Consider the following 21778-nt stretch of genomic DNA (forward strand, 5'->3'; position numbering starts at 1 on the left):
CACACCACATCCTCTCCAGTCCATGAGAGCCAGTCCTCCTGTGCAGGACAGCATTTCAAAAGACTCTGATGAAGTTCAAAGACTTTTATGCTTACCACCAGTCCACTAAAAAGACTTTATTTTAAAATCACTTAAGATTATGTATTTATGTAAGTGTTCATCCTTAGTTATGATTTATTATAGTTGAATTTGGAACAGATTGCCAGAGATGGTCTTGACAGAACCAATTCTCAGTCAATATTCAAGCTCACTGCAAAAGAAGGCAGGAAGGGAAGAGGGAAGGAAGATTAGATGAATGCATTTTAAATATAAGTCAGAAACTGCAATTCTTATTTCAGATATCCTGGAGCTTCACACTGAATTAGAACTAATGTTTTAGTGAAAGAAAATAATTAGAAGTATTACATGATTTTTAAAGAATGTCTTAAAAACTTGTCAAAAATCTGTTGGTTCAACATTTAACAATGCAGTGGTTGCTCTTCAGTCAGTTCCCAAACCCAGACTATGCTTCTGTTCAATGTGTTGTTTTAATTCAAAGAGAAAGGAAGAAAAGACTATGGTCATTTAAAAGATCCAAATCCATTCTGGTAATAAACGGACAGGGAGTAGAGTGCCTCCAGTTAGCAGAACATACTAGCATTTCTGACAGACACCATTTTCTCTTCTGATAGAGAAAAACCTAGGACATTTGGGTCCAGTAGGAAAAGCACACAAATAGCAAACATTAAGGTCTAGTTATCGGATTGGGGATGTAGCTCAGCTGACAAGTGCCTGCCTAACTTATATAAGGCCCTGGGTTTGATTCCTAGCACTACATAAAAGCAGACATGTTAGCACATGCCTGTAACTCAGAAGATGGTGAAGTTCAGGGTCATCTTGTTACAAAGTAAATTTAAAGCAAGTCTGGACTAAATGAGACCCTGTTTCAAAATAAAATATAAATAAATTTAGAAGATCTAGTTGCGACTTCCCCACTAATTGTGGTAAATTACATGGATCAAGAATGATTCCTTGTCCAGAGAAAGAAAAAGGTAAAGATGTGAGCACAAGCTGTCAGAATGGCACATAAGATGTTCAAAAACTAAAATCTGAAATTATTGTAACATAACTTGTATGTTTGAGGATTATTTAAACCCATGTTTATTTTAGCAATATACTTAAGTAAATTTAAAAATACACTGAAAGATTGGGTGAGGTGGCTCATGCCTTTAGTCTCTGTACTTAGGAGGCAGAAGCAAGCAGATCTCTGTGAGTTCAGTGACAGTTTTGTCTACAAAACAAGCCCCAGAGCAGCCAGGATTAAAAAGTGTGAACCTGTCTCAAAACAAAACAGTAACAAAAGAACAAAGACCAATATACCAGGTTTTAAGAGTTTATATCTAGCAGGACTGACTGGGACCATGTGAAGATCACAGTAAGGTTCACTAGCAAACAAATTTAGAAGGGGTAAGGAAATGAACCTGATAGACATTCTTTCCTTAATGGGCATTAAGAAGTAAACAGAGGGGTTGGAGAGATGCCTCTTCCAGAGGTCCGGAGTTCAATTCCCAGCACCCGCATGGTGATTCACAAGCACCCACATGGTGATTCACAAGCACCCATAATGAGATCTGGTGCCCTCTTCTGGCCTGCAGGCAGAATACTACATACATAATTAAATAAAATCTTTAAAAAAGGTAGATAAAGCAAAGCCTTAATTTATAATGATGGTAGGTTTTTCTTTGTGGGGGGCAGGGAGGGGGAACTGGATATCAAACACAGGGCCTTACACAAGTGCTACAATTATGAATTTTAATAAAATGTATTATTTTAATAGCAAAAACATAGATGGAACAATAACATGCAACCTAACAGTTTTAGGTGAATGCAAAATGTTCCTACTTGGTTGATGACTTCATAACACAGGGCCTGGTTTACCTTCATTTAGTTGGGTTGTCAACTTATAGATGTAAAAGAAAAAAAAACCAACCACACAGCTTCAAGGAGTCAGACTTCTGGCAAAAGAACACATGTAATGTGCCGAGGTTTGAAGGAATCCCAGTGAAGCTCCAGACCATTGTGCTCAGTGTAAATATGGAGTCGAGTCACTGGAATTACATTTTGCCGTATCAGGAAATGCACAGCAGCAGGCTGTAAGAGTTGACTGGAGAGAACTTTCTTGACCTTCTCTTGGAGATGCTGATGTTACCATCTTTAAGTTCTTGTCCAGTCTTTCCTGTTTCGGTATGCTAAAGCACAATGTCCTTGATTGAAAAAGCCAGCAAAGCAGCTAAGGCTCTAAAAAGGTGTAGCACAGAGTACCTCTTCTTCAAACTTGAACTCGAGAGAGAACACGCCTTTACTGTTGTTGTAATACACCCTAGAGCCATCACTACAGAGTTGTTAGATTATTTGTTTCGTAATACTAGAGATATCAGCAGTGCGTGTTGGTCCTAAGTGTATACATTAAATCTCACCACTTTTTAATCTTTTAATTCCAAAATTGACAATAATAAATGAAGTCTACACGAAGAATACTTGAAAAACCAAACTTCTCCCCTCTTCTTAAAGTTCTTCCTGGATCACTGGGCCACAGTTGACTTGACAGCTTATAGGCCATGTGATAACTGCAGGTCCATGGATATTTTGAAAGCCTTCATTTTCACTGATTCTGAGCAGAAAAACCCTTGAGAAAACCTCTAGAATAGTTAAACTGTAAGACACAACATTTAGTGAAGAAACACATCCAGAATCTTTAAGTTCTTTGTTCCAGTGAGTTGTAAGTATGAAAGAAAATTCAGAATCTTAACGTTCTTTTCACCAATGAGTTGTGTGTATTAAAAAAAAAAAGAAACAAAAAACCAGACAGGACGAAAAAGATCTAAATTTTTGTCTGAATGTGACTACCAAAACAAAACAAAAAACAAAACAAAAAACACCTCACAATCCTTCTGAGATTGGATTATTATTTGATTTTTAGAAGGAGACTTGCTAAAGACTGTGCTATCTATTAGTGCTCATTTGTAATATAAATCTTCAAAAATTATTTTTTCATAGATTTTTCTAAAGAGTAACATGGGATGGTCTTATTTAGTAGTAAAATTTTGCACTAAAGATTTAATACAAAAGTTTATTTGGGAGAAACAAAATTAGTCAGAAAATATTTTAATAAGACAGCATTAATCCCAAATATTTGAATGAGATACATTCAGGATACGAGAAGTCACAGAAAACTAGCATGAGACTATTTTCTCTGGTATAGTTATCAGGTGGAGGATTTACTTGAAAATAATATACAGCTTACAAGTGCAAACAGGCACTACACTCAAAGCCTCATGCACACACACAGAACAAATGTTATACTTTACACCTTGGCTAAGTAAAACCTTTATTGCATGATGCTAATTAAGCCTCCTGAAGACAGCAAGGTGTTCCTAGAAGAAATCAAAGGTCCAAACTTTGGTTCCTTGTTCTTTTTGGGCTTGTTTTGCTGCAGAAGGGGGCTTGCAGGGTGGGGATGAAAACTGTCAAACAAAGCTTAAGTGGAAGCGGTGAAGAGATGTATTTTAAAGTTTGATATTTATTTACCTTTCAGCTTACTGGGTAAATGTGGATATAGCCACTGTCACACTGCCCCAACAATTAAAGGACCAAAATTCTCACTAACAATAAAATAATTAAAGGGCAGTACTAGGCCTGTGCCCCACACATATTTAAATAGTTAATCCTACTTTACATGAACTTGACTCTATGACAAAGAAAGGCCTGGGTACTTTAAAGGTTTTATAGATTATACGATGGGAGGAGTTTCAGGAGTAATGCTTTTGGATTTACCAGCACAATGATGGATGTGAGGACTAAAGCAGGGTGGCAACACTGTTCTAAAGTCGGTTTGGAGCTTCTGGGAATCCTTAGGATAATCCAAACAGTGTGAAATGGCTACAAGTGAAATCAACAACTTTCTAGGAATTGTGGGCAAGACGAAGCTAGGAAGAATGGACTGACTTGTTAAGGTCAACATTCTATGCTATTTTACAGAACCTCAGGGCACTTTAGCCAACTCTTCACATAGATTAAATTGCTTAGGCTTACCTCAATTCAAGGTAGAGAGTGGATCCCCACCCCATGACTAGCAATGTAACATGGTGTAATGGTTAGTTTTATCAACTTGAGAAAATTTAGAATCGCTCAGGAAAGAGTGATTTTTTTCAGTGAATGTATGTCTAGATCAGTTTGACCAATGGACACATCTATAGGGGAGTATTTAGATTACATTAACTGATGCAGGAAGACCCTGCCTAAAAGTGGGTAGCACCACTCCCTGAGTTTGTATGCTGAGGTGTGTAAAACTGGAGAAAGATAGCTGGGCATAACATGCATGATTAATTCCTTCCCCTCTGCTTCCTGACTATGATGAAATATTGACAGCTGTCACAAGCACTGTAACTCCTCCAAATGATTGATGGGCTGTAACTTGGAACCATGAGCAAAAAAAACCCCCTTTTCCTAGGTTGTTTTTGTCAAGTTATTTTAACTAGATGGTAGTAACATTAATTCTCCTAGAAGCAAACCACAGACTAGTCAAGAGGTCCAAGCACAGTGGCTTCTCAATCAGCATGGTTTCACAGACGTAGTATTGTTTCACAGCTGACATCTCATCCTACATATATGGAAGCAAATTTAGTTAACTTAAAAAATACTCATGCGCCAGAAAACTAAGGCTGCTTCCAAATGAGACATTTGCTACTATCAGATGAAGAAACATACACACGCACACCTTCATTCCTGCTCTATTATACTTCAATAACTTTTAGTAAGATTACCAACCTAAGTATACAAAATATAAGAACCAAAAGTATATTAGCCCCCAAATTTGTAATTTTATTTGTTCATAAAATATCTCATTGGGGAAAATTAGCAGAATATTTTGTCCTTTATGGTGAGACTGATAAATTTTCTCGATTCCACTCCAATAAGCAGAATAACATTATCCAGCTGGGTGGAACATTTTGCCTTCTTAAGAGGAAGCCTATGTTGGGACTTCCTATTTTTCTTTTGGTTTAACAATGGTTCTTTAACAGACTTACCATATCCAGCATCAACCCACTCCAATTCTTTCTGATCCCAACATTACAATCAAGCCTTTGCACATCCCGAGACTCCTCAAATCTGCCTGTCTCAACCTCGGCTTTTCTAGGCTCTCCTCACTACTCTCACGTTCTCCTACCATTCTTTCAGAGAAGTTTGCCTTTAGATAATTTCAAATTATAGGAAACCAGGCTTGAGATTCTGCATGCAACACCAAGCTCTCTCCAGTTCAGATCAACTTCCTATTCTCTAAAAAGACAAGAAGAAAACAGACAAGGTAGAGGCCATACAGGGGTAACAAAAGCTAGCTGTCCTTCCAATCTTACAATCCACCATTCTTTCTCTGCTTTTCATCCATTACTTAGCACTGAGGTCAACACACTGACCATAATCTCACTACCCTGTTGTTTGTCGTGAAATCCCCTTCCACATCACTCACACCACAGGTTGACAGGAAATGCTTTCCTGGCCCCCTCTTGACTATAAGATTATGTAGTCCTGACTGTCCTGAAACTGACTATGGAGATCAGACTGGCCTTCTCTAAAGGAAACCTCATCTCACAAGTTTTCTTCCTCAGCTTGGGGCACACCTGTAAACCCAACACTCCAGAGGCCGAGATAAAGAGAGGATGGTGAATTCGAGGCCAGCCTGGGATACATCATATGACCCTGTCTTTTAGAAAGTGGAGATGGGGAGAGAAGTTGAAGATGTAGCCCTCAGTTGGGAAAGCGTGAAACCCTAGGTATAGTGACACATGCCTATAATCCCAGGACTCAGAAATCAGAAGATGGAGGCAGAAGGATCAGAAATACCGGGTTATACTAAGTGATATAGTGACTTTGAGTCCATCTGGAATAATAACAATAATTAGTAATCTTATAGTCAAGAGGAGGTTGATATAGTATTTTCTCTTAGACTATGTTGTGAGTGATGTGGAAGGTGATTCAATAATTTTTAGATTTCACACCAAAAAATAGAGTGGTATTCAGTGAATGACAACAAAAAAAAATCCTGTATTTTTGGTTTGGTTTTATTTAAAATCTAGCTTATCATAAGAAGAGACCCACACCCAAGCATTAGGTGGAGCTTGTGGAACTCCGCGAAAGGTAGAGGAGGAAGGATTGTAGGAGCCAGAGCTGTCAAGGACACCAGGAGAACATGGCCCACAGAATCAACTAAGCAGGACCCATAGAGGTTCACAGAGACTGAAGTGGCAATAACAGAACCTGCGTGTTCTGCATACATGCCATGGTTATTTAGTTTTGAGTGTTTGTGAAACTTCTAACAGTGGGAGTGGGGGTGTCTCTGATGACTCTTTCTGCCTGCTCTTGGACTGAGTTCCTCGTCCAGCCTTGATACGAGGGTATGTGCCTATTCTTATTTACTGCATCTTGTTATGCAATGTCCAGATAATATTACTTGGAGGCCTGCTCTTTTCTGAAGGGAAATGGAGGAACAGTGGATCTGGGGAAGGGTGGGGTTCAAGGACTGAAGGGTAGGGAGGTTGCAGTTGGGATGGCATTGTATGAGAAAATATTTTTTTTTAAAAAAAATAGCTCCTATTTTGGACCATTTCATGCAATTTGGGTTTTAACAGGTCACTAAAGACCTAGCAAACATAGTCTAGTCCAATTTGCACTGGCCAACAATGGCATCCTGAAACTGGATTCTAATTTGTCCTAACTTCAATTTAATCTTCTTAAAATGCTACATGTTGCTATGCCATGCCCAAACTCTACAGCACACACCCCCACCATAATGAGTTAATTACACTTCTCTTCTTCATTTCCCAGGGTTTAGTTATTTGAACTTAAACCTCAGTCATGCCTATTTCCTGGTCCTTCTGGTCAGTGGCTCAGTCCGTCTCCTTTACTGCACAAACTTTTCCTTTTCATTGAAATGTAAGTCCTCCTCAAAAGTAATAACATCCCACTTTTTATAAAACCTTCTTCATCAGCTCAAAAAGATGCTCATTTTCAAGCTCTTGTTGTTTTACTTTAAAATTTGGCACAGTGTTTGGCTTATTCACTAAACATGTTTATGGGAATATCTGCAAACACTACAGCTATTTACCTAATCCAAGGAGGCACAGAGTGAGTGTTCATTCAAAAAGGGAGATGGCATTAACAGCAGATGTACCGGCTTTGTCTATTTCAGAGAATATAGATTACTTCTTTTAATTTAAAAAAGGCAACTATATTTTCATCTTTTAAGAAAACTAAACAAAACTGAGAAAATTTCATGATCAAAAAAAAAATCTAAAATCTTACAAACCAACACAAGTCCCCACCCCCATGTTTACATAAACATAGCAGTGTTCAACTTTGTGGGATTTCAAATGTTTCTACAATTCTTTCCTTTCTCTGGGCTTTTTGCAGAATCTGTGTCTGGCTGTACCTCACTATGAACTTGTGACAGAGCAGAAGGAAGTTCTGTCAGTTTTGAAGGTACGTGGAATACCATACAAATAAACTATGTCAGTACAAGTATGCACAGACAAAAATGCATTAAAGTTGCTTAATTCAAAGAAACATATAAATGTATTAAATCTGCAAGACGCTGAAACATGAGTATATAAAATAGAACAATGAATATGTCTTTTCTATTTTTTTTTAAATCCTTCCAAATCAGTACACATTTTAGAACTTAGGTATCAGTATTAACACTCTGCCATTCTTAGAGCAGTTAATGGAATGAATCTAATAAACTAATAGAATGAGTCTGGAATGTTATGGCTGTTGTGATTAAGAGTATCAAAGGTCAACCTGATAAAAATAATGTGAAATAAATCTTCCACTATATTGGTGTCTGTATGTTTTATTCAACCTTGTATCCCTCAAGATCTAGCTCAGGTCACTTTATAGAACAAAAATAATTAATGCTTTGCTGAAACATGAGGGAGAATGTGCCAAAGTACTACCTGAAAAATACAAAATGTTGAATGAAAAGGAAATCATTATTAATCAAAATTTTTCTACGGGAATCTTTGAGAAAATAAAAGTGCACTTCTCATCCCAGAGCTAAAAGACAGATGGAGCAGGACTCTATTTCCCTCAGAGGATAAAGGCATTTGAAGGCAGTCATTTCTTAGTATTTGAAACCATTTGGAGAGGGAGAATGTAACCAAACTCCATCAATCTAGTAACTATGGATCTTCTTTAGAAAAACAACAAACGTAAGTTCATGCACATAAACCCACCATTTCACATATACCTTCTAAGAGTTTGGGACTCCGGGTTAAAAATCCCTGTGTTAAGGAAAAGACTAATTATTTTATAATGGTCAAAGAAGTGAAATTAATAGTATCCTATCTAGTGTAAAATTCATCACACAAGAATGTATTGACAAACCCGAAAGTCTTAGAACTCCTCATTCTTTCCATCATTTTGTTAAATTTGCATGCCATATTAAAATGGTACTTTTATGTACCACATAATTTCTTCCATGCTTTAGTATAAATCATGATATTAAAGACTTCTAAAATACGTATTAAATAAAAATGTGAGGGTTTATAAGGTCTAGAAATTTAAAAAAAAACAGAAAACAACTTAAAGTAAGTTTTTAACATAAACTATAATGCTGAATTTTAATTGCCCAGGAAGCATTTCCTGATTTCACAGCTATGTCGGAGGAAAATGGGGAGAGAGTAGGCAAGGAGGAGACAGTCTCAGACACTTATCAGGGACTATGGGCAAGTCTGGGAAAACTTTGGACAAATTTTCTGTACAAATTTCAAATGAAAAAGAACAGAGAAAGCTAAGGAAAGCAGCTCTGCTCAGCAGCACCCCTCACAACACAAAGAAGTGAGTGAAGACAGCTAGTCACCCTCTGTGGCCTTGTAAGGAAACACAGCCAATGGAAGGCTCACTTGAAAGTTAGAGAAAGCTAAGATCTAGAAAGCATCATTACCAGGAGCCAGATTTCCAACCCCACAGCATACATAGTAAAGTCATAATTGAATTAAGGTATGTTTAAAAGCTGATGCTTAATAGGCATACAGTAATATACTGGTATTTTCTAAGACAGTAGCTTTCTTATAATGTTGCTATAAATTTACTTTTAAATGCAAGCTAGAAATTAATATTTATGCTGAACTCTTAAAAACACAAATTAGATGAGTAGAGAATTGGTCTATGACCTCAACCAATTAAAAAAAAACTAAAAATAAATTTTCACTTTACTCCACTATACCTCAGGAAGAAGTCATTTATTTTGTTATATGTAACAGGAAGTCACCATATTTTATATTGAAAAGTAACCCCCAAACTGCCAATGCTATATAACATTAGCAACATCTTCAAATAAGATGTTTTATTATTATTATTATGTTAAATGTTTAGATTTAACATAATAGTTTGATTTATTTTTGGTATTCACAATACTTTTTCTTTTTAAAAAACAAATTAAGGCAAACTTTTTAAACTTTTTTTTTTTTAACTCTCAAGAGGTTTGATTTTCTTTTTCTCCCCAGAGGCATTTATGGTGATTATTTTTTAAATTAGCTTTTGTCCACTGCACAGAACTAAGTTCAGTTTATTTTTTATTATCATTTTTGAGACTATTTCAAGAAGCTTTGCATTATCAAAAACATCACTTTACATTATGCCTTTATAAAGTACTTAGTCCACTGTTCTTTGATTATCTAAGGTCATCTATTACAACTTATATGGTCTCATTTTATAGGACACCCAACTTCTCTCCTCTACTGTAAGCTTTATTCTGGCCAGGTACTTTCATCACATGTCAGTTATTTAACAATGACATTTCCAAACAGACCTAGAACTACTGTTTGCTCAATAAAAATGTTACACTGCTATGACTACTACTTACATACAATGTTTACCCCATTTTCAAGTTTCTAATAAGTCAACTACAAGTTGAAAATCTGTTTTTGAGGCATTTCCTGGTATACTAGGCAGTGCATGAGAAAAGAGATTATATTGCATTTAGGCCATAATAATTACCTTTTAACCATCTATGTAGAATTAACAACCATCCAAAAAGAAAAGTGCAAATGTGCAAATGAAGAACAAAACAGTTTGTATACATGTAATGCATAATATATAATATAAATCTAGGCAACTAAAAACAATGGCTGACAACATCTTTCTGAGCATTGTAGACACCACCAGATTTGCTTTATATGTATTCTTTCTTTTCAAACTCAAAGAATGCAATAAACATTATCTTAATGTTTCAAAATTTTCAGGAGTAGATTAGAATATTACCATTTTTTTTCACAAACCAAAAATCAAAGAACTACCATTACTTTTGTATTATTTCCAATAATAGAATAAGAACAGGTCTAGCTAATCTCCTCTGGGATCTTAATTAGTACTGTAAGTTTATTTGTATGAGTTAAAAATAGTATCACTCATGAGAAACAATGTCAAAATTATTATGCTATTAAATTATGTTAAAGGCCTAATGAAGAAATACTTTAGCAACTATGAGGTACACGCTAGTTGTAGGCATGAGGAACGTTTATATTGGCTCTTTTGGGTGTATACATTAAATGCAAAATCAGAAAGAAATCATGCAAAAACCCAGTTGCCCATGCAAGCACCCCAGAGTCTAATCCTCTCCTCTCAGTTCTGCTGTCAGGCCACAGTAGTGTGGAGACTTGTAGGCTGCTGTCCTTGTTGTAATGAATGGGAAGAGGCTGACAGTGGCATGGTCGAAACCTTCACCTCTTCTTCCCCTGTGGAAAAGTCAGTCATGGTCTAGTTACGGGTGACTAGATTTGTTAACAGTCCCTTTAAAAATGATTTCAATATTTGGAATATTGATACATATATAAAATACATGCTTATTGGTTGGAATCTGGGTGTGAAACAAGACATGAATTTTTAAATATTAACTTAAGTACCTAAAACAAACTAAACACACCCTTATTTTAAGGTAAAATTAAATGTAATATTTGGATTACAAATGCACCACAAAAAGTAAATAAATAAAAAGAAAGAAAAGATTAAAGACCAGGAAAGCCATTCTTTTCCAAGCCAATTGGACCCTTATATAGATATTCCTTATCAGTAAGTACTAGTTTGAAAAAAAAATTAAGCCTTGACTTACAGGAGAAAAAACTGATTTTAAGAGAAGAGAATTATAAATTCATGTTTTAAAGGCATGAGTCGTATATTAGGGAAAAAAGAAATAATAGATATAAACATTAATTGATAAAATTAACATATAGCATCTGAAATTTACTATGTACTTTTCAAGTAATTAGAAGATAGTAAAACATTAACAGTACAATGATCCAATTGACTGAAAAGTAAGATGACTACATCTAGTCAGAAAACTATACATGAATGAGACCAGTTCTCCTAATTGTAATTGGTAATTATTTCACTACAGGTAACTTACTTTATGCATGACACAAACTCAATAGTCACTGTGAAAATAGTTACTATAAAAAGAAATTTTAAAGAAAAATGCTTTCTGGTAAGTAGAATTTGAATTAACAAAAACATGAAAAATCCAAAGCCTAAACAATTTAAATAATTTTTGAGTAATACCATGAAACAATACAGACTTACACTTACTAATGTTTACTTTTCCAAATAAGTTTCAGTATTATGTAATAAAACATTTTAGCAAAGAATTCTTTGAAAATAAATAAATAAATTCTTTGAAAAATAAATCTGCAAAATTACGCTTGGAAAGACAGCTTAACTGACAAACTGTAGGAAGTCTTTCAATCCATAAAACAGGTTATTTCAGTTAGCAAACTCTTATATCCTCAAGTACATAACAGGAGGCTGTGCCAAAGCAAATTTAAAATCCATTTCTTGGTGAGAACATCAGTACTAATATGGACCTAAGCAAGAGACTGAGTCTCAAGTTAATAAGCGCCATTCTACTTTCTTTGTATTTGTTTTTTGTGGGACATACTCCTAACATGGGCCAATTTGTTTCATGAGGAAATACCATGGATTTAAAAAAAAATAAAAATGATCTGCGAGTATGTGAGAGCAAAAGTCAATTGCGGGAGAAAGCCAGGTGCAGCACATGCCAGTGGTCTTCAATTGTGAAGGAGAGCATCAGTGTTGCATCACAGAACCACTTCCATTACTGATTTTGAGATCTGGGCCGTGACCCTAGCTTGATACTAACTGAACATGCAACCTTAACTTATTTAAGTTTGTTGGAGTACAGTCTTGACAATCATATAATGAAGGAACTGGACAAAGAGAGTCACTTTTTAGAACAAACATACAGTTTCGATAATAAAAAAATATCTAAATGAACCCCTTCTCCTTATTTACTAATCAAAACTGCTCAACAGGAAAATTTCAATTATCTTCTAGACTTAGCAAACCAGATTCACATGCCCAGAAAACACTGCTAAAAACACTTAAGTACCGAAAGAAATAGCCAATTTAAAGCACAAAAATATTTTCAGTGAAACAAAGGAATGGAAACTGAATTTCTGTCACACCTCTGGCAACTGTACTGCCCATGAAAGGTTTCAGATATATCAGTGTTTTTATAATTAACTGAAACAAACAAAAATAAAAATTTAAATACAAACATATATATAGTAAACAGATAAGGCTTTTGCATGACATGGTGGCTGTCAACTCTGATTTGTTTCTACAGGTCAGGACCCTATTTTTCTCCTCATAGTTGGAGAACAAGTATATGTGTGTACCTTTCCTTCCTACAACTGAATTAGTTTGAAGACTATTTTAGGAGGCCCCACAAACAGTGGGTAGTCTCCACTAGTGATGCACTAACAAACAGCTGGGCTGAAAAGGCCACCATGATAAAGACTAGAGGATGTAAAGTTGAGTTCCTGGCAATCATCCAATTCAAACACTTCTGGAAAGTGAGAAGCAGGTAATTCCTAGGTAAACTGTTTCAAATTAGATGCATTTCAGATGTTTTCTTTTGTCATTTATCATGTTACTGAAAGTCCTAAATCATCTAGTTAACAATTCTATAACTATTCTAAGGCATCCTGAGACATCTGTCAAACATTGACTAGCTCTAACAGGATTCTAGTATGACTCTTAACAATTTTAATTATTTTTTTATAAATTAAAACTGTTTCTCTAATCTTCAGTACTTTAAAAATAATCTAATAACAAGTTTAGTTATGTCACCATTTAAATACCAAACAAGAATGCATAGCCAATTATTAAAACTCTGAAATAACTCTCCCTACCCCACAGTGAATACAATAATAGTGAGTCAGAATTAAAGTTGGTGACTTCATTTTTAGCATCTCTGAAAAAAGTTTTCAATGTTCTGTGGTTGAGTTTAGGCAAAGGTAGGGAAAAAAAAAACAAATGATAGGATTATAATTAAATGTTACATTTAAAAATTTAAAAATAAAGTTATGTATTTTAGGTGAAGATTTAAAAAAAAACTAAAACAAAAAGGCCTGCACTTAACAAATTAGAGATATCTCATTGCTGATATTCCAAAATATCTACTTGTTTGAAACATTTGGAAGTGTTCCTGGGTCCTAATGAACACTAACAACTCAGAAGTAAGAAGAACAGATAGCATGTAGTAAGTCAAACAAGGGTACCAAGTCTGTATAGCTAAAAACAAAAGTCCAATATCATGTACACTGATTCTCTTTGTAAAAGAGTTCCTCATCTTGTCTATCTGATCGCTGCAATTTAAAAAACACCTCTTGTTACAGAAGGCAGTTCTGCTTACTCTAGTGGCACACAGTATCTGTCTCTATGCCTTTATTTAGGAGGTTTCCATCAACATAAAAGACCTTTCTCTTTTGCTGCTTACCCAAATTCAAGATACCATATTACAGATCAATTTCTCTTCTTCAAAAAATTCTCCAACAATGATGAGCTACACTGTTTTTCAGATTTCAGGACCACACTTGCATGTTAGTCACTTTCCCACTTTTAACTCAAGTACATTATCAACTACCTGAAATAGCATCTGTTTTCTCTACTTTTGTATTTCCCACATAACCTAGTTGCACTGCTGGGCAAAAGGACCTGAAATGTTAATCATAATTGGCTCAATATTTTTAAATGTTTGGCATACTTAAGAGGACCTTAACTTTTAACGTTAAGATCAGCTAAAAGGCACATTACTAGAAATTAAAATGTCTTCTTTCTAAATTACTCAAACAAAGTAAACCCGAAAAAAATTACATTCTAATATGCTATGTTGAATGGAAGAACAGGAAAAGGCATGTAGAAATTAAGAGTTAGTGGATATCACAAGGAAAGGACTGAACAATGCTACTCTGGATTCCCTACAACCTAGTATAATTCAATGACCAAATACCATGAACCCCAACAAATGGACAAATCACTACAGCAGGTGCTCTCCAATATGTTTAAATTAAGTTCACTGTTTCAACTGTTAAACCTTACTATATCCATAACAACAAAGACCTAGCTACTTGTTTAAAACATGAAATGCTGCTGGCTCTAAGGGAATGACTATTGATGGTTCTAAGTCCAGCTGTCAACTTTCTGGAAACAAGAGCATGAGTGCCTTACTGGTGAAAGTATACTACTGTAATGACATTATGCCATGACATACCTTAAAGGTCATGGCAAGGGACAAAAGCAATTGTATAAGTACACAACAGGGTGAGAAGTATTCTGTACTACTTGAAGAGAACCAGAGGGGAACAAACTTTATCACATCATCTCTAAGGCCCAATGAAAACAGTTACTCAGAATGACTCCTTTCCAAGATACTTCATTTAAAACTGTTATATAGGATCTTAAAGCCCCAAAATTCTGAAACCTTCAAGGGTAGCAATATAAAACCAGAAGTCCCCTGGCATCAAACTTGTATTACCTTATTCATCCAAATTTATTGTTCTCAAAAATAAAAACACAGTCAACTAATAAAATCTCTCCTAAACAATTTTCCACAAAAGTATGTCTGTGACATAATATGGTTATAAAGCATTGATAACTGAAGTTCTCAAATATTGTTAAATGCACATATGGCACAGTGATGTGTGCATGTATGTATCAGTCAAAACAAGCAATTGATACAGCAGTTAGAGTGGCTTTATCCCTCATGCTCTCATTAATTTTGATTAAAAAAAAATTTAACCACTTTACTTTTAGAGTATAACACAAGATATTTTTACTATGGTGTAATTTCAGAGCCCAATTTTTCTTTTTCATTTTTGTGTTTACATATCATCTGAAGGTCTGGAAAATTATCGTATTAAATACAATGCTTCCAAACAATAAGTAGGTATAATACTCCACCATCCTTATAAAGCTCCATATTACAAGGCATTCACTCAATCCAAAAAAAAAAAAAAGGTTAAAGATGTAATGTTTTTCATAGAAATTTCTACGACTATTGTATACTCTTGTTACCCAGCAACCCTAACCACCCAGAAACCTGAAGATATTAATAACACACATATTCTCAGAGGCTTTAAATGAACCTACCTGCTATGGGGATCCCTCCCAGACCTGTGTTGTGCTGTGGCGGGAGATTCAAGTCCAAGAAATTACTATTTGAGGTGGGGTTTGCTGTGTGGTTCAAGTGCATGATGCTATTGCGTGGAAAGGCCATCCAAGGATAGCGGGCTGCCTGGCCTGGAAAACCAAACGAATTATAAACTGCTCGGTGCTGCTGAAATTGAGGGAACCTCTGTGGCAAGACTGAAAAGGTACTATTAAGAGAGTTGGCATTTGTAGGTGCAGCAGAATGCAGAAATCCAGAGCCTGGACCTTTGGCGGTTGTAGTGTGTGAGGAGGAGTTCTGAAGAGATGTGGGAGACAGGGAAGGTTGATCTTGGACAGACAGTTCCTTCTCAATTAAGTCTGCTAAGGCTTTTCGAGTGACATCAAAGGGATCAAACCCCAAGTCATCCTCTGGCTGTTTAGAAGAACCAAAGCCAAACGCTGCTTGCCAGTCTGTAGATGATGATACTGGGATTGTTTCTGTTGAGAATAAAAATAGTGATGAGCCGGGCGGTGGTGGCGCACGCCTTTAATCCCAGCACTCGGGAGGCAGAGACAGGCGGATCTCTGTGAGTTCGAGACCAGCCTGGTCTACAGAGCTAGTCCAGGACAGGCTCCAAAGCCACAGAGAAACCCTGTCTCGAAAAAAAAAAAAAAAAAAAAATAGTGATGAACATAAAAAGTCTATCTTCACAGTGTACATTAAACATCCTACATTACAGTCTACCAGTATAAGTCAAACATGCTACACTACAATAGAAATCATAGGTAAGATCACTAATTTCAGAGTACCTCATAAAATTATAGCAGTGATTCACTGTTAAATTATGAAGTTAAAAAGCTGAATGATCTAGACTGATAGTGCTGATCAGAAGGAAAAACGCCTCGCTACACAGATTGCATCCCATCATTCATAGTTAAAACCAGCCAGCATGTTATTAAAAGTACTATCATCTAAAAGCTTCTAACTAGTAAGACTTATATTATATACTAAGATACATTAAAATTCTAATTATATGTTTTTAATTGTATACATCACATGTGCTATTGTGGCTATTAATTTATGCCATCTTTCAGCCTAATAAAAAAATTTAAATGAGTAAAAAGAGAAATGGTGTGCTCTCTGCTTTCTAATCCCAAATGCTCTGCTTAGCCGTTCACCACACACTAAGACTGCCTGATTCTTCAGTCTAGTTTCATCTGAATGTGATGTAGTAAAAGACATCAAAGTTTCTGCAGGTGAACATAATTTCAAAAAGATAAATGCATAACTCTCATACAAATATAAACCATGTCAAAAAAATTTAAAATAAAATAGCAGAAAGGGGCAAAATTTAGTTTTTACTACTAAATAAATTACTTGTGAATTAGACAATTGGGTGAAGATCCTAAATTGTATTACATAAGCATAAATCTGACGAGGGTTTCTCTGTGTAGCCCTGGCTGTCCTGGAACTCAAGAGATCCAGCCTGCCTCTCTGCAAGGATTAAAAGTGTGTGCCACCATGCTCAGCCACACAGTGAGTTTTTAATTTGAGAAAATAACGTAACAAATGACTTCTAGATAAATCTGTTCTACAACACTGTAATTTCTAGGCAACACAATATCTAATACCATGTTGTGTGGGAGCTCCCTTATTTGCTAATTACTTTAGACTGGACATTTAGCCTATGTTCTTTGCTTGATGTTTTTCATGCTGGTTGTAGTTCTAGTTTTTATGCATGTTTTTTGCTTCATCTTTTCCCTGGACAATACTTGATATTTGTTCTTACTGTATATGGTTTTGTATTAGGCTTAGAACCCTTTATTTAGATAAAAGGGGGATGTACTATGGGAACTCGATCAGTCAATAGCCTTTTTGATACTGGCCCATTTGGGTGTGGTCTGAGGAACTATAAGAACAAATGAAAAAGCGTATGTGGTCCTAGAGCCCACAGAGGACCATGGATCTCTACCCTTATGGTGAGTTTTCCCAAAAAAATAAACCTTTGTTATACTCCACTTCAGGCTATTGTGGACCTCTTAATATGCCTACACCATGTAGTTTAAATAATTTACATTTTTTAAAAAAGAAAGTTGATAGAAAACAAAACAGAAGTATAACAACCAAAATGTATCCCAACGATTTGTCAATTTCTATGAGTCTGATTACTAATTACATACCTGATGTAAAGAGGCTCTGTGGTTCTGGAGCTGTAGGCCAATCACTGGGTGTCTGTGGAGAGCTGGGAAAAGGAGGAAGCCCACTAGGTATAGGGTTGGGGTGGCGAAAATTGTCTGAGAATAATGACTGTGACTCTGTTACTGCCCCTTCAAAAGGAGATCGTACACTGTGATTGGATGAACTGATGGGGATGACAGGATTGGATTTTGATAAACCAGGTGGTGGTGAAGGCGTATCACTGTTAGATATCTAAAAGAAAGAGGAAGAAGTCAAGGTAAGTTTGTATCTTAATAAACCACAATTTTAAACATCTGCAATAAATGGTTTCTAACAGTGGTCTTCAAGCCAGAGCACCTGACTTTTGAATCAAAGTGTGGAATTTGAGAAAAGCAAGCAATTCATTAATTTATACATGTCCTATAAAAGAGTTCCTGAAAAGACTAAGCCAGTCTCATCTTCTTTTACACTTTTCCTCTTGTACTTTCCAACTCCCCAAAACCCCTTCCAAATGAGTGATGTCTAGGATTTCATTATATAGCTCAAGAGCAATTGCTCAAGAGTAAAACCTTTAAAGAGTAACGATAAATGATCAGGAATGCTCAGACTGGTAATAAGAGAACGATTGGCTCCAACGACAATACGCAAAATCGTCCTTTTGCAAATTAGACGATTTTAAGTATTTTAGGTTTTTTAGAAAGATTTTATTTATTATTTATACAGTGTCTGGCTGCACGTATGGCCTTCATGCCCAAAAAAGCCACCAGATCCCTTCATAGATGGCTGTGAGTCACCATGTGGTTGCTGAGAACTGAAATTATGACCTCTGGAAGAACAACCCTTGTTCTTAACCTCTGAGCCATCTCTCCAGCCCCGGTATTAGTTTTTAGCCAATATAAAGGGAGATCTAACCAAGCTTTTCTCAAATAATCATTAAAAAATAATTCTGGAGTTAGGAATGTAGCCATGGATAGGACCCTGTACTCAAACCTCAGCATCAAAAGCAAAAAGCAAAAATAACAACAACCAACTAATCAAACAAACAAAAAGGAAAAAGAAAACCCCATGCTTATTCCAAGATGAAATCCTAATTGACTCTGAGGTATTTAATTCCATGGTCTGAGGGACAGTAACATACCTCTCATTTTCTACCTGTGCACTATTTATACAGACTGTCTTGGGAAAATGAAAAGGATAACTAAGATTATTCAAGTATTTTAATATTACCAATGTTCATACATGAAAAAGTATTCTGAGATGACTCCAATATATTCTGTTTGATCAACTCAATACTAATAGAAAATCAACAGGGGAAAAAAGACTTTTAAATACTTCTTACAAAGTTGGGATTATATCATGGTACCCTTACCTAGTACAGGTTAAGGCCTTACTGCCAGCACCACAAAAAAACAAACAAGAAAATTCCCGTTATAGACAAACATTTTAGTTCAAATTTATAAGTTTATTTGTGGGGGGTTTCTGTGTGTATGACGAAGGTGTTGTGTTTTTTTTTTTTGGTTTGTTTGTATGTATTTATATGATTATGTGTGAATGTGTGTAAATTCATACAAAAGCCAGAAATCTGTACTGGGTATCTTCCTATATGTGTTCTACTTGAGTTTTTGAGACAAGGTCTCTTAATGAACTTGAAGATCATCTAGGCAGTTGTGCTGAATCCTCCAGTCCCTGTCCTTCCAATGCTGGGTTTACAGATATATACTACAGTGCTCAGTTCTTATGTGAGTAGATTCAGGCCTTATGAGCCTTACATTTATCTATGAGAAGTATAATGCATTAAGATACAAATGTGTGAAGGCAATAGAAAAAGGTATATTATATTCCAAGAAGAAAAGAGAATGATGCAAAATTTCTAACTGTTGAAAGTATTTTCTAAAACAGAATTTTCTAAATCTAGTATCAAAACAAGAGGTGAACAAAATATGATGATGAGTACAAAATCTTATGATTCTTAGATATATCTGAAAAATAATATAGTATTTTGGTTGAGAAAACTGTTAGGCATGTTATATATGTATGTAAGTCCAGCCCTTGGGAGGTTTAGGTAAAGAGCATCAGAAACTCAAGGCCAGTGTCAGCCTTATTTACAAAACCAGCTTGTAAGAGGACCCTGTCTTTAAATAAAAAAGAGAAAGAAAAATGTCAAAACTGATTATATGCTAAAGATTAGATCTTGTAACTACTTTTAATTTCCCTTGTAACAGAAAAATTTTAAGGTTTATTTTATGTGTATGAATATGTATCTTGCCTGTGTGTATGTATATGCATTACATGTGTGCATGGTATCCGCAGAGGTCAAAAGAGGATATTGGATCCCCAGGAACTAGAGGTAGGATGGTCATGAGCCACCATATTGGTACTAGGAATCAAAAAACCTGGGTCCTCTGCAAAAGCATCCAGACCCAATTACTTTTAGCTCATTTAAAAAAAAATTATGTATGCCGGCGGTGATGGTACGTACTTTTAATCCCAGCACTTGGGAGGCAGGTGGATCTCTGTGAGTTCAAGGCCAGCCTGGTCTACAGAGTGAGTTCCAGAACAGCCAGAGCTGACACACCAGTCTCAAAACCCCCACCTTCAAAAAAAAAAGTCAATTCAAAATATACAAAGGCTATTTTAAATAATTTGTAACTAAAAACTTTAAAAAAATACTGCATTTTAGTTTTATCAGTTTTTTTTACCTACATTGTGGGAAAATGGCCATTCTTTACACAAGAGATTAAAAATACAGTAATTTTACCAATATACAAAGATGTATGGAGAGCCAGAAAAATGACTCAGTAAAAGTACTTGTTCCACAAACATGAGAACCTGAATCTTCAGTGCTCACATAAAAAAGCCAGGTGTGGAGGCACATGTATATAACCCAGTGCTGGGAAGGCCGAGACATGTTGAACCCCAAGAGCACAGCTGGCTAGTTAGGCTAGCCATGGTTAAGCTCCAGGTTCAATGAAAGACCCCACTATAAAAAACAAATAAAAAAATTAAGGTCAATGGGGCCAGAAAGATGCCCTAGTAGATAAATATGCCTGCCATCCTGAGTTTGATCCCCAGGATTCACATGGCAGGAGGAGACACCTGACTCCCACAAGTTGTCACCCCAACTCCACTCAAGAGCTGTGAGTTGTGTGTGTGTGTGTGTGTGTGTGTGTGCGCACAACGCGAGCCAATGAGATGTCCAACACTGTCTATTAAAATGAGTGAAGGCCTGGCTATGAGAGCAAACTTGGTGTTTTCTTATTATTGAGCTCTGTGGGGGGCTATTTGCCAAGGCTCAAAGGGCTAAAAACTGGACTAAACTGGCTATCTGAGAATGCAGTATATCACTTCCCCAAAGTGAGTCAAGGGAGCTGTAGCAACAGCTGCTGTGAGACAAGAGGACCTGAACCAGTCTCCAGCTGCCACGAGAGACCCTGATGTCATTGCTGCTGCTTCCCCTCCCTGAGGCGGGTGGAGGGTATGTAAGGCTTTCCCTTCCTAAAATAAACTGAGCTTGCTACACCCAGCTTGTCTTCTGGGAGTCTGGGCTGTTGACGCCCCCCCCCCAATCCACACACACACACCATGCCTACTTAACTTCTATCCCCAAGGAGAAATTCAGTGGGACAAAGCAGCAGATCAAAGCAACAAAGCTAAGCAAAGTTTTATATTTTGTTCAAGTTTCTGTATATCGATGTGTGTGTGCGTGTGTGTGTGGTTGTTGTTATGGGAATATATAGTGAGCAAAAACCACACTTGCTAGCAAAGAAGAAAGGAACACTAACAGGGGAACAATTCCAAAGTAAAAATTCAGAAGGCAAGCTAGCTGAAACCGTTTGCACAGGATCAAAACAACCAGGAACTGAAGTCGATTTGAAGGATGCTGGTGCATTGTGATACTTTACAATTGTATGTGGTTATCAAAGTAATTTTGATTATTAAAAAGGTACTAACTTAATAAAACCAAAAATTGTACAATGGAAAAAAAAGCATTTTCAAAAATAGTGCTGGCATAACTGGATGTTGGCATGGAGAAGAATGGAAATAGGTCCACTATCACCCTACGCAAAACTCCAGTCCATCAAAAACCTCACACAACTCAGTTACACTGAACCTGACAAA

General features: G+C 36.2%; 1 protein-coding gene across 6 annotated transcripts in view; it reads right to left on the reverse strand.

Moving 5' to 3' along the window:
- Positions 1-21778, reverse strand: part of Cnot4 (CCR4-NOT transcription complex subunit 4) — a 104168-nt gene that overhangs the window by 13922 nt on the left and 68468 nt on the right. For 4 of the 6 annotated variants that reach the window (XM_005365816.2, XM_005365815.2, XM_005365818.2 and 1 more), the window contains exons 9-10: positions 17662-17911; positions 15481-15978 (exon numbers count right to left, since the gene is read on the reverse strand). In XM_005365816.2, coding sequence (XP_005365873.1) covers positions 15481-15978; positions 17662-17911 — 748 coding nt within the window. Of the gene's footprint in view, positions 1-9591; positions 10770-15480; positions 15979-17661; positions 17912-21778 lie in introns of those variants that run through there. The other 2 variants (XM_005365820.1, XM_005365819.1) reach the window with 1 other exon arrangement.

The sequence above is a fragment of the Microtus ochrogaster genome, unplaced genomic scaffold (assembly GCF_000317375.1).
Source record: "Microtus ochrogaster isolate Prairie Vole_2 unplaced genomic scaffold, MicOch1.0 UNK4, whole genome shotgun sequence".
In the NCBI taxonomy this organism is placed as follows: Eukaryota; Metazoa; Chordata; class Mammalia; order Rodentia; family Cricetidae; genus Microtus; species Microtus ochrogaster.